This window comes from Boleophthalmus pectinirostris, unplaced genomic scaffold, assembly GCF_026225935.1.
Source record: "Boleophthalmus pectinirostris isolate CB_2022bp ecotype Guang Dong unplaced genomic scaffold, ASM2622593v1 HiC_scaffold_7, whole genome shotgun sequence".
NCBI classification, from domain to species: Eukaryota; Metazoa; Chordata; class Actinopteri; order Gobiiformes; family Gobiidae; genus Boleophthalmus; species Boleophthalmus pectinirostris.
This window is the reverse complement of record NW_026571473.1, coordinates 24,417,794-24,432,089: the sequence shown is the minus strand read 5'-3', so window position 1 is coordinate 24,432,089 and position 14,296 is coordinate 24,417,794. Positions and strand designations below refer to the sequence as shown.

The 14,296-nt window shown below is 36.2% G+C and overlaps 1 protein-coding gene across 1 annotated transcript in view; it reads right to left on the bottom strand.

Annotated features, from left to right (window-relative positions):
* Nucleotides 1-14,296, bottom strand: part of slc9a7 (solute carrier family 9 member 7) — a 28,204-nt gene that overhangs the window by 2,809 nt on the left and 11,099 nt on the right. Inside the window, exons 13-15 of the mRNA XM_020918748.2 lie at nucleotides 7,237-7,300; nucleotides 5,531-5,607; nucleotides 1,940-2,045 (exon numbers count right to left, since the gene is read on the bottom strand). Coding sequence (XP_020774407.1) covers nucleotides 1,940-2,045; nucleotides 5,531-5,607; nucleotides 7,237-7,300 — 247 coding nt within the window. The remainder of the gene's footprint in view (nucleotides 1-1,939; nucleotides 2,046-5,530; nucleotides 5,608-7,236; nucleotides 7,301-14,296) is intronic.

Sequence of the window (14,296 nt, the reverse complement as noted above, 5' to 3'; positions counted from 1 at the left end):
GACTAAGGTCTTTCCATGACCCTGGAAACAACTGCAGCACTAGGCAATCAGAGCATCCAATACAGGATGCATAGTGTCAGCCTGTGAGGGGAACTGAGGTCCACACAGAAACAAAAGAACTAAAGCTTTGTTGCATGCACTGAATATTAACAAGCCCCCATTCAATGAAACAACAGTAAAACTTAGGAAGCAGACCAATAAAACCCACACAGCCAATTGAATACATATATTGCACTGTGTTGATATACAGCCATATAAAAACTGTAGCATGGGTTCGTGTTTGCTGCTCTAATTGACTGAGGATCAATATGCATGCCCACAGGAGTTTTAACACGAGGCTAGTGCCAGGATTACTGACATAGAAAAAATAAAAATGACATAACAAAGGCAGAGAGAATCGTATTAGAATATGCATTTTACAATTGTCATTCATTATCTAAAAGAAAAAAAATACGTCTTCTGGCCTTAGTAGACCTTAACCATAACTATAAAAATGGCAAATAAATGTCTTTCAGTGAAATGTTAAATCACAAATTTGACTTTTGGGTACCTGGGTGCATATATGTTTTATTTTTATACATAATACCTTGGGTAAATTGTAACAAGCTACAGTGATATTTAGGCTTTTCTTTTCTGGTAGTAGACTGGTCTTGAATTTGAATAAGTAGTATAATGTAGGTCAGACCTGGCAAACAACACAGTGCTGCAAACAAACAGTGATTAAGTGTCACTTTACATCCAACACAAGTTCCTCAATAGGTATAATTTTTAACAATGAAAGTATATTCAATGACTTATGTTAGTACCGTTTTCAAATGTGTTTCCTTATCTTCTTAATTCTTATTACTACTTTTTATACGCAATACTTCCCCTTATTTCACGTTATCGGACACTAAAATAATTGGTTCTTTTTTGTATAAGCACAGTAATCTCCTTTAACTTCCTTCAGAAAGTTATGGCAGCATCATTTTCTTGGACAAATGGACAGAAGACTAACAGACTGTATTTGCCAAAGGGAACCGAACTGTGACTGGACTGCGACTGGATTTGAGTTGAAAATCTAAGTCCAGTGTCATTCAGCACAGTATCATCATTGAGACGGCTCTGAAAGGGGTCTTTGTGCCCCCTGAATATAAAAAGGCTTCTTGACCGTGCATTTTCTTCTCCCTCGCTCTAGGCCCCCTGCTTTGTACTCCTCTGGCAGCCATAGAAATACTTTGACAATATTACAATCCTCCGGAGAGGGCTTCAGTATGCAAAGAGCACCTTCCTGCAGGCACTGCTCCTCCAAAACAAGAGGAGCTACACATTTTGACATGCAACGTTTTGGAGATTCTGTACAATAATTAACCTACTAAAGTATCAAATTTATAGTAACATTTGGGCACAATTACAATTTAATTACAATAAAACATTCCTATATGTATTTTTTAATTTATTTTTTAAGTTTTTCTCTCAAGAGGGAGTATGCAATATTACTCAAGATTACTCTCTTTTCCACAAAAGGACTGCCACAGGAATATACATTGGTTTGTGATTCTTTGGATGGCATCAAAATTTAATCTAAATCAAAATAGATCTGGTCAGTGCTGATTCATATTCATAAAATTTTAAAAAAAGGAATATATTTCTTTCCATAGTGACATTCTATTATAGCAACTGTTGCAGACAACTGTAAATTCTTCAGATTAGTCATGCATTTTTTTACTTTAGAGCCCTGTCAACAGAGATCTCAGAAGCTGTGTGTAACTACTGAATACATATTTTGATTAAAACTACTTGGGTAAAAAGTCCAATTAAGAAGAAAGCTAATTAAAATAGCTTGTTTTGAAATTAAATGCTCCTTGATCATGATTTACTCACTTTATATGTAGCCTTTGTATGAAGTTAATAGAGGAAGTGAAAGCAGAGTTTGTACATGTTAACAGTAGTCACTGACCTGGTAGGCCTGGGGGCTGGTGAGGCAGCTGGCCAGAGGTCCACAGTAACTGGGCAGAGTGGAAGTGAGGGGTGGCCCGCTGTGGGTCAGGAGGGGCTTCAGATAACTGGAAACATGGCATTAAGGAGGATACATACTGACCACATTAGATAAATTAAGCTATAGGGAGAGCAGTGGCTGGTGGAATTCACAATATTAATCTTAAAAATACAGAAACATGACTTCATACTGGATCTCGACACTACATAATATTCTCATGTGGGCCCGGTCAAGCAGAAGTATACAGCAAGGCCAGAAATTGAAGTTAATGCATCTGATATAAAAATGTATTAAACAGATAGCATATGTACTCTAGTTTATGAAACTGTTTACCTTTTTTCTGTACCATTTTTGATTCTAAAGTTACATACGTTTTAAACATACCATGTATGCAACATGGAACAAAAATTATTTCCCAAATTTCAAAGACCTGCAAATCATGTATATAAATTTATGTATTTCATCATATCTTGTGTTATTCGATCTTTGAACTGTTGATGAAGGTACATGATTTTTCAAAGAACATGTATTTAAAATGATAAAAAATAGCTTGGAAGGACTGACATATTTTATAGAAATAGTTTCCTTTCATTTTGAAGTAATATTAAAGTATTCGGAAGAAAAAAGCTGACAAATTATGCTAAATCATGCACCTTCTACTTGCTTGCACAATTTTCCCTCCGTTACTTTTCCCTCCGTTACCATGACCTTTCTTAATAAAAATCTCATTACTCAAAAAGTAAGAGGTTTTTCAACCTAATCTTGTACCATATGGTAGAAAACTATATGAAGCAAATATTCAAACCAGTTTGTTAAGGATATGTAAGTGAGAACCGCTAGTTATTGCTGTTTGTATTTATGGCCCCAAATAGTGCTGCATATTTCATTCTCTCCGTTACCGACATGAGTTTTTAATTTTTTGTCAACAACTTGAAAGAATATTGCAGGGTTAACTTTACCCTGTTGGAGTGCTAACTCTTTCCTATATTCTGATACCTTACTTATTTCAATAGTCCCTCTAGTTTCTGAATAAGAGCTATTTGAATGTAAAAAATCTGCCCCTGTTTCCCTACGTTACTGCTTGACCCATGTGTATATTATCTTAAGAAGAAAAACAATATTATCTTTAAGAATACACCCAATTCGTAGCACGTTTTGGAAGAGTGGAAGGCGTATTCCCCAACATGGAACTCTTCCCAGAATGCTCTGTAGTTTTACGTCACATTCCCAATAACTACACACCAATTACAGTATTACGTGTGTTCATTAATGCTTTGGTGTTTCCTATCAAGCGCCATTCCTTCCTACTTCGGTCAAAAGACGGTAAACAAACGCAGGAAATGTGGAATGGCTCAGGCAGAGAGGGTGACCCAGACATCTCTTCTACTCTCTGTAATTACTCAGTACAGTTCTGCTCCTGTTTGACTGGTCAGGCCATACTTTCCTAGAAACGTGCCATCTCCCTGTCACGACATGCATCCAATTTAAAGTTGAGCCATCTATAAATAAATATGTCGTGCACTGAGCTCATAGTTTTATGTCTTACAAGTGTTCCTTCCTTGCAGATTATGTGTGTAGAGTAGCCAGAAATTGGCAAGTAACAGTATGGTTACTTCATACAAAATATCACTGGGGTAGTAGTAAACGTATACTGCATGAAAAGTACTCTGAAATGTACAATTTCTTTTAAAAGTTACTCAGGTAAACAGGGGTGGGACGAACCGCTTTCCACAAGATGAGACAAGATTCAACACTGGGTCCATGAGAAAGAGACAAGTGAGAAAGAGACAAGATGTGGTTTTAACATAATTCCTAATGTATACATTTCACAATTGAGTTTCCAGTTTTGGCCTCACATTTTTATATGTATTTGACTATGTTTGTTTCCATTCCAGTACTAGTTTTTTTTTTTGATCTGTAAGATATTTAACTCACCAATATGCAACCTTTTTTGTCCAGTGCAAATGCAAACAGTTGGGGAAAATCTCACAAGATCATCTTCCTCATGTGTGCACAATCTTGTGGCAGTTTTGTACCACAAGATCTTGTACCATCTCAAAGAGTAAATGTAACTAAGTAAAAGCAACTGAGTAAATGTAACTACCCTTTGTACACTAGACCATAAAACCAACAACAGGTCTACATTATAACATAAAAACACAAAAAATCCCAAATTTTTTTTCTCTCTCTCCCTTTTCTACATTTCTCATCACACATCACCTAAACAAACATCTAATTTCTCATGTGCATTTGGATTTGGCAGGGCTTTGTCTGCAGATGTCCGACCTTGTTTTCCTCAGTCGACTTTGGGAATAAGCGATTGCAGCCTTCGTGTCTTACAAGTGTCACTGGGGAAAGCCTCTCCACTGTAAAAACACAGCTGGCCCTCTCCAAAACAAGCCACAATCAGCCGCCCGGGGAGACGGTTGTTACGAGGGAAGGACGAGGGAGCTGTGGGAGGGAGGTGCTGTGGTTAACAAAGAAAGAGGCCAAGATATTGAAAAGGGAAAGCGGTTTGAAACAGGCTTTGCTTATTCTTCAACCAGGAAACTGCACATATAGAGTTTTATTTGATGTTACAGGTGACACTATGGGAAAATGCTTTGAATATGTATTTAAAGGTCCTGTATTACCCAAAATTAAGCCATGTTACAGTGTTGTTACCTTATTAAAAACAAACCCTGAGTTGTGTTTCATTCATACATGTTTGAGTAACCTTTTATTATAGTATCAGTCTACATCTACAAAGCTCAAAATGCTCTGTTCCACCTTTTGATGTCATGAAGTGGTAGTTTTCATGTTAACAGCTACCTTGTACCTTTTATTTCATAGAGATAAAAGGGCTAGGCAGGGCTGAAATTATCCAAATGATTCTAGTGAAACTGTATGGCCTTTAAAAACACAGTGGAGCACTTCTTGTATTACCACATGACTTCACAAGGTGGAACAGAGTATTATCTGTTTGAGAGAAGTATTTAAATATGCAAGGTTTGTGTGTTAAACATGTGTGAATGAAACAAAACACAACTCCCATTATGTTTTTGGTGAGGAAACATAGATCAGAAAATAGCGTAATATGGGCCTGTTCTATGGTCATGTTCTAATTTTCTAAATGCAATTACGCCCCACTCCTACACAATATAGTCCAATTAGAAAAAAATACTTTTTTTCAATAACTCGTTGCTGTTTCCATTCCTGTTATAATGAGAAGTTGCAAATCATACAGCATCGATCTGTTTTATGGCCAAATCAGTATCTCTGTATCAATTACCAAACTGCTGATTAAAGTGATTACTCAGCCTGCCTTCTGCCTACTCAAAATAAAACTTCAAAAAAGTACCTAACTAAAAAAAAGCACCCAACTAACATCTTTATGTAAAAGAGCTAGGCTTGTTGCCATTCTTTATAAATTCAAAGGTTTGTCAAACATGATTTCTAAGCTATCTTTAGATCTAGCTATAAATGAACATTTTATTTCCCAGTTGTTGTAATTACTGAGAAATATGACTTTGACACATTAAGAACTGGTATAAAGATAAGATTTAAGGATACTTGTGGTCAAAGGTATACCACAGTCTGAAGAACCAGGCACTTTCTTGTTTGGTCTTACTCTGGTCTTGGGCGCCATCCTGGAAACACAAGAAGAAATAAATGACATCAATATAAATAAAATTAATCAAAACATCCTGCTCACATTTTGGGTTTAAATGGGAGCAAGGACAAGATATTACTATACTATTACTTTGCTGATTGTTTGGTGTAGTCCAGTAATTATAGTGGGATGGTAGACCTTCATTTTCCACTTTGGTATTTTATTCTATTTCCATCTGAGAGACCATCACACAATAATAAAGGCTACAGTGAAGAGTGGCTATGCCCTGTTGTTGAATTGGTTTAATCAGCTGATAGCACAGTGGCAAAGGGGCAAATTGTGAAAAAAGACAATTGTTCTGATTGCGCGCCTGATTTAGCAGTGGATATTTCCTTTCTTAACCACTTTTAACAAAACCAAATCAGTTAATTCAGTATATCAGCAGATATCAATAACCAATGGTATTGAAATGCTTGAAGGTGCATTGTGTCACTTTTCTGGTGGTGGGTCCGTCAAATGCTTTTTTTCCATGGAAATGTTATTCCTTTGGTTGGAATGCTTCACAGTGTGGTATTTTAACCTTTTTATCTATTTTTACCAGTCCAAGTTACAGGTCAGATCTGTGGAGAGGCAACTCTGCTCCCAGTCACAGGTTTTCTAGGTATTTTTGAGCTACAAAAGCAACCGTAATTTAATAAATATAAGGTAGCTGTTTAATGTCATACTGTGGAACATTCCAGACAGACCAATGACATTTCTAAAGAAACAAGCAGGTGACAGACCCCAAAACAAAAAGTTACATAGTGCACCTTTAAAGTACAGATTAGCAAAAGTTCATTTTAAAATCCAGAGCCATGAGAAAAGTAATTTCACATTCAACCTGTTTTGGCCATTCACACATTTAATATTGCAATAATAAGAGCTGTTTCTCTTAGTTTGACTTAAGAAAAAAGTTATGTTTGCTTTCTTGCTTTTTAAGAGTGCATGCAGTGCAAAGAAATACTTCCATTGTACTAAAAATGAACCAATATCTGAAAGTCTTCAAAGTGCCATAAGCTTACTTCAGCCCACGTCTTTAAATTGGTGAAACTACTGTCTTAGTGTCACCTGTGAGTTAGGCACAAATCTATACCCCTTTTACACAGTCCCAGTGGACTCATATGCCCTCAGACTGGTCCTGTGTATTTCACTTTTACAGCCTACACAAGGATGAAAAGGGCTCCCAAACTTTTAACAAGACATATTCTTACTGATTTTTTATGGCAGCAGAGTAAGCAGAAACTTTGTGCACATTTTAAGTTAAGAAGTTGCTATATCTAAAAATGAAAAAACTATTTAGGATGTTCAGTTTTTAGATTGTCTAGGTTTGCTCTTTAAATGCTTACAAGTTGGTAATTTGTGCAATATACTCATTAAGGTGTGGTTTATGTTATGAAATTAAACAGCAAAGATGCTTCTTTCAAGTCATAGATTGCCACACTTACCCCCTTTTAGCACCATCAATCCTACACTAACATATACAGACATCCAGTGAAAAGATTGGGAGGCTCTGATCTTTTAAAAATAAGTTGTCCACAATTGACTATAAAAATCTTTTCAGAATGTTCAATTTTACTACACAGAAAATTCACAAAGACTATACAAAACAGTTGTGTGTGATGCTTACGCCTTGCAATACTTGAAAGCTGTCTCCTGTGGGCTGGAAGTCTTGATCTGAATCCACACCAACCCTACAAGACAAGATTGAAGATGAAGAAATATCCCTATTAAAATTCAAAGCAAGTTATGAAACCAATTTGCAGCATTATTCAAGCTTTTTATTAAATCTCATCCTTAATATTTTCCCCTTTGACACAGAATTGTTCAGGGATGTTTGTGAGTACTAGCACTGCACCTGTCGAGCTGTGATTGACCTCTTTGTGGCTGGTTCAGTTTGACAGCTCGGATAAAACATCAAAGGTCTGAAAGCAAAAGCTGAGGAATGCAGCAAATTAGCATCAGACAAAACAAGCACTGACAAAGGAAAGCAAAGAGGTTCCATAGAAAAGAGAGATTATAAAATGTCTTTTCAACCAAATGATGAATCAAGCAGAGACATACAATTTGAATGATAGATTTTTATTCTAATAACACATCCAATTTAAGGCAACACTATGCCACTTCCAGGCTTTAAAAATATGATTAAATGGGAATTAAATACAAAGATATATCTGATATTGGAAGGATAGCCAAATTATTTCGATTACTGTTGCTATGATGAAGTAGATATGAAAATATGCAAAAAAAAACAAGCAACCAAATGCAGTTAAAGCAGTAATTTAAGATTAATTATTGATGGTGAACATTTTAAAGCTTTGGGGATTACTTTCTTCAAGTGCAAGTAGTACTATAGTATGTAGATCAGTGGATTATCAATAAAGATTTCTAGTGTCGAATAGAATTAACACCTCTCCTGCATTTGTGCCTCTAATTAAGATGAGTGTTACTGTGTTTAAGTTTTGTATGAAGTGTAAGTGTACTCACATGTACACACAAATACTAAATACTAAACTATTCTACTTTAAATACATCATATTAAAAAAAACTTTAAAAAAAAAAACTGTATGCATTGTTCAAAACATCTGCTACACATAACCTCTGAACTTGTAACAGGGCAATTCCCCGGAGCAGGAAATGAAAGTGTACTGCAGAAAATTCAGGGTGTGTGTCATTCAAATTAGAAACACACTTTTTCAAATGAACTACAAGACATACAAATGTATTTAAACAAGACAGATTTATTTCAGCATGCTCTGGAAACTGCTTTTGTTTGTGGATTTCTTTTTTTAATTGACACCCAAAGACCCATCTGATGTTTTTTTAAGCATAAGTAAGTATATTACACAATTCTATGCTCTATAATGCTTCTCAAACAGCTAAACTAAGACTAAACCAGGACTAAAAATGTACTTCAGACCAGAGATGGGGACTTGCAAGTCATAACTTCGACTTTAGTCAGACTTGAGTTACTATTTTTAGGACTTGAGACTTGACTTGATAAAATGGACTAAGACTTGGGACTCGACTTGGACTTGAAGGTCAGTGACTTGAGAAGACTTGAGAAGCACTTTTAAATCTGAATTCGTTCTATTCTAACTGTAATGAGTCACACTAAGATCTTGTCATGACATTTAAAAAGGAAAAAAATTGCATTTCTACAACTCTTACATACTCTATGCTCATATATAAATATACTACGACTTTATAAGTTCAATTTATCTTAAAAGTCATAAATTGCAAAAAGATTTGAAATGACTTGAAGCTCAAAGCAGACGACTTGGACTTGACTTGGACTTATGGGCCAGTGACTCGAGACTTGACTTGGACTTGCCTGTGTTTGACTTAGGACTTGACTCGGCCTTGACCAAAGACTTAAGACTTACTTGAGACTTGCAAAACGCCGACTTGGTCCCACCTCTGCTTCAGACTAAACCAAATTAACAAAGACTATAAAAATTACAAAAACAGCATGAAACCAGGGTAGGGTGGAGGACTACAACATGGCCTAAATCAGAGCGACAAAGATATGAACACTAATCTGTAGGTTTTCAAAGAATAGGTTTAAATCGAACATGTTAAAAATGTAAAGAGTTGTTCTCCAGGATCAGCGCTCTCTGTAAATAAATTAAAAGGCTATTACTGCGTAAACCTGACTGAATATAAAACTAGTCCCCTGAGCCAGACTTGGACATGCCTTAAATACATTTATAGTACAAATATATTAGACTAAGCCAGCTTCTGTCAAACTCTGAGTTCATACAGAGCTGCTGTGAGTCCTGCTGGTGTCTGTTACAGTGGAGAAGGATTAGGCCGAACACAGGCAGAATTTAAAAGGGTGCGTTTAATTCTTATAAGCCACAGCCTCTAATCCTGCTGGATGAAGGCCAAGGCAGACAAGTGAAGTCTGTCATGGTCCAATAAGGAACAGGATATAGCTGCGTTACACTGAGGAAAATTACTTAAGAATGTCCTTTGTCATGGCCTATTTAATAGTTTAAATCAACAAGCATTAGTTGTGTTGTATTTAATCAACAATGTACATCTCTGTCAGGCAAATTACAGCGTTTCAGTACCATTTTCTATGATAAATCAACATTATATTGTGTTGGCCTAATGAGTACCCAGAATGCTTTGCTTTAGTTCCCATACTACTCTACATCTTTGGGGATTGTAGGGTCCATGTGGAGATCAGAGAAAGCTGAAAAAACAGGCACATTCAAGGGGGGCGGGGCGAGACTGACCTGAGATTATGAAAAGAAATGGGTCTCTACTGAAGGAGAGGAGGCCCCCAGAGGAGCAAAGGACTAACCAATGTTTCCTGAAGCACTACTCCCACATGCAGTGAGTTACATACAGGCTGTTGCACACGGTCCAAACATTGTCCAGACTATTTAAATCCAAGACAGAAAGAATGCACGGGAAAAATAATCCGATAGGTTGCTTTCACGTGGCATTACAAGCATTTCCTGTTTAACTGTCACATTGCTAATTTGTTATATTTTTGTAATGACTGGGCCTATCAAGTGAAACATAAACTGGCAAAGTTCAATGTCTCCCCTTTCAGTAAATAAATAAAAGTGAGATTGTTTTTTCACTATTACATTACGCCATTATTTAACCCCAAAGAAGTTATTGTTGGCCCATAGCTTCAGTATGAAATATGACATCAAATTGTAGAAAGTTAACCCAATTACAGCTATATTTTTTTAAATAAAGGATTTGATTGCACTTTAGATTCTTATGTACAGACCTCTGTTTATTTCAGACTAAGGATTTGCTTGATTCATCCTTTAATCCCATATAAGCAAAGCGAAGTTATCTAGTTGTTTGGAGAAAATACAATGACACTAACAGTGCAAAAACAACTTAATTCTCAATCTGACAGGTGTGAATTTCAAATATATTACAGGTCTTAAAATGACAGCAAATAACCTTGTTTTTGACAGGCTTTCATTGGTTTTCTCGCCTTCATATATTTTCTGATCACGTCAAAGATCCCTGTCAACAGCTTGAAGCCAACACAGCCAATCACATTTGATTTCTATTCCCACACCACAGTAGCATACACAATTGAGCATTCGACAAACAAACAATAGGGAGAAATATGTTCCCACACACTCCCGAGTCTAATTTATTTTATTCTGACACCGATCTCCCATAGTCCCATGTGCATCTAAAAACAACCCCGTCACCAAGAAAAGCAGGTTTAAAAAAGCACCAGAGCCCTCTCCCATCACCACTTACTGTCAAATACAGCACCTTGAGTAACTCTTCTGTCTATAGACACAATGTCGAGGCCTAAATCTGGCACAGCAAAAAAAAATCACAAGTTACAACAGTAAAAGATCATATTCATACTGATCATGGTTTATTTCTTCGTTAGGATGGTTTTGGAAACTACAACTTATTCAACTTCATGTTTTATAACAAGCATAATGAACACCCCTGAATGAGTAATATCTGATGTTTGGTCAGAACATGTTATAACAGAAGCTGCAAAATGTTATGGTGCACATTCTTTCATTTTTATTCAATCACTACAGATAGACAATAGGAAGTCAAAGTATCTAATTAGTTCATTTCAGCATTTGGACTAATTTGAAAGGGGTAGTATTGAAGTATTGCAACCTGTACAAAAAACAAACTAGATTATTGGCCTCAAATGCAGCAGATTGTTAGACAAATTCTGTTTATATAAACTAGCTTCATGTTGATTGGATGTTCAGGGATTACAGTCATATGACAGACCACTCAGAGTAAAAACACTAATTGGCAGATGAATGGGTCAGATATGATCCCGTGTTATTTGAGGACACACACTAATCCTTGACCTAACAGATGTTCATGTGACAGACTGCTTAACATGTGGTAGATTTTTTCAACTTTGAATTACAAAAGGTTTAGCTATACAACATGCATTCTTGTTTTAAGCAGGGCCTCCTCTCTACATGGAGATGGACAAGATCAATGCTTTACTGTGGAACATTCCTGGCAAAACAATGACATCTCCATGGAGGCAAGCAGATGGTGGAACCCTCCACCAAAAGTGCCCAGAGGAAACAAAATAGGCAAGCCAAGGTGACCCGGGAGTTGAACCCGGAACCTTCTTGCTGTGAAGCATGTGTGCTAGCTAGATTTTAAAATGGACTTAAAATTCTTCATGATACAATTTGGGCTCATAAATCAGTTTTTTACCTGTCTAAAATCTCTGCAACAAACCACAGATTATCATAATTATTAATAATGGTTTTAAGTTCAAATTGCATCACGACAACCTGCTAAAAATAAAATACATAAGCAAGTGTAGTGTTGCCATCCTAACTATAGTATGACTATTGTGTAACTAACAGCTTTATAATTTTCATCCATCTTCATATCTTACACAAGCCCTGAAATTGTTTTCAAATCGTCCACCTCTTCTATGTGCACAAAACCTACACAGCGCTGCATACTGTTGGTATAATTTCACAGCTATTTCCTATAGCAGCCTTCTCAGTTCGTCATACTGTGTTATATAAGCGCACGTCATCAACAGTCCAAGATGAAAACCAGCGGGCCTCCTCAACACCAGACGCCTATTATCCCAGGACAAGTCGTCTATCATGCACTAATTCACCCACCATTTTCTCCAGAGCAACTTTCTCTTTATTTCTGTCAGACAAATGGCAACTTGCATGACGTCTTCAGTGTGAAAATGAAGACCATTTTTACAAGCTCTGAGTATTCCAAATATGTTAGAGGTAATTTAAGATCTTGACAGAATAACAACATTATTTTCCCTTTGTTAGCAAAGCATCTGCTTCCCACCGGCAGCAGTTCAAATAATGGTATTTTTAAGCATATTTTGTAAAATTTAATCCAGGTGATCTACCTAAGGCTATGCTCTTAGATCTAAACTAAAATTACTGCTGCTTGCTGATCTTGTGCACAACTACACAAAAAAAGACTAAACAGTAACTTTGTGTAAACCACTTGCTAAAGCATGGTTATAGTATCCTAACCTCTAACCCTAACCCCTTAACCCTCAGGACATAAAACAGTAACAATTACAAATTTAACATGCTTTCTCAAAAATAAAAACAATTATCAATAAAATGTATTGTTACAAAGCCCCTGGATGGAGTAGCTAAACAATCAGCAGAAAAAAACAAGTAAGTGGCTACCGTTTACCATTTAAGAGATATAAGCTGTTATTTAAAATGTGTGTCACTCGTCACAGATCACAACGGCCGATTTAATTTCACGTAAATTTGAGACCTTATAACAAAGTTAGAGAGTTGTGGAGGGATTGCTGAAAACTTGAAGTCTATAGTTTTTAGTAAAAGAAACAACATCTGGAAGGTATTTAAATTTTAGAAGCCTTTTTATTCTACATGTGATATTTAAGTTTATTTATTTTTTTAAATTCTATTTTATTACAGTGTATTGATTGTTTAAATTCTATTTTCAATAAGAGCAGGGACAGATCTTTGGATTTAGTCAAAAAAGTATAATTTTTTTTTTTAAATATGATAATTTTGCAGCTGCTTTTGTAAGTGGACCTAATTGTGACTTTTTAAAGGGAAAACTGAAGCTTAATTAAGCAGTTACTAAGCTTGAATTGATGGTTTATAATGAAGGCTGTAAATATTGTAGTTAATAAAAAATAAAAAGTTGCCCACTGTTTACGGTTTATGACTATTCTGTACAATTCAGTGGTCAAATACATGCATGCAGTCGAGTTTTTCCCACCAGCTCCAGCTATTTGTCACCCTTTGTCATGCTCTCAGTGATTGACAAGTGCCACTAGCCAATCACCGTGGGGTATAAAATCAAAGAAGCAGTCAACATTAGTTATCTTCAAATAGAACCTTCACAAGATAAATCCAAAAACCATATATACCAGAACTGTCCCTCTCACAGTTTAAGAAGCCATGGACCTTGGGAATAAACAAAAATGTAAATCAAGTTTAAATGTATTCATGCGTACGGAGGAGGGAGGGATCCACAAGTCACAAAACGGTTTTCCCTCATATCCGCCCTGTTGCCATAGCGCTGTGCTCAAGAAAAGATTTCAGCAAAGCTTGTATTCCAAAAACACAATTGTTCTTGTTGGGAAAGAGAGGCATTACTCATATTAAACAGCTCAGCCTGTAGCACACACGCACATTTAAAAGAACATAATCCTCTTTATCATGACAAATGGAAGCAATACATTACAGTCTGGGAACTACTAACAAAAAAATACAGTGAGCAGCTCCAGCAAAAATGACTGACGTTAAAATGGAAACGGACACTTGAGTATAACAGTCATTTAATTTGGGGGCTTAAAGAAAGTGTAAAATGGAATAAAGGGAGGTTTAAAAGTGGGAGAGGAGAAGGGATGGAGGTGGAGGAATCTGGTGCCATCTACTGGATAACTAAAGTGCATTTTTGTGTAGGTAGAGTAGTTTTATTCTTTAGTAACAGAATGGGTCTTTCCTGGCAAAATCTCAAAGCGTACAATAGTTTATTCATCTTCTGCAAACGTTCCTCTGATCTTTGTACTAGATTACTGTGAACAAAACGTGTCTTATCTCGTTGGGGGAAACTACTCAAGAAATCTGAAGTCATGTATTGACATTTTTGAGAGATTAGTCATTTGAAAAAGACGCTATGAGTAAACATATATGTCCTGCTGGTTTGTGGATTAAATGATTTTAATAAAA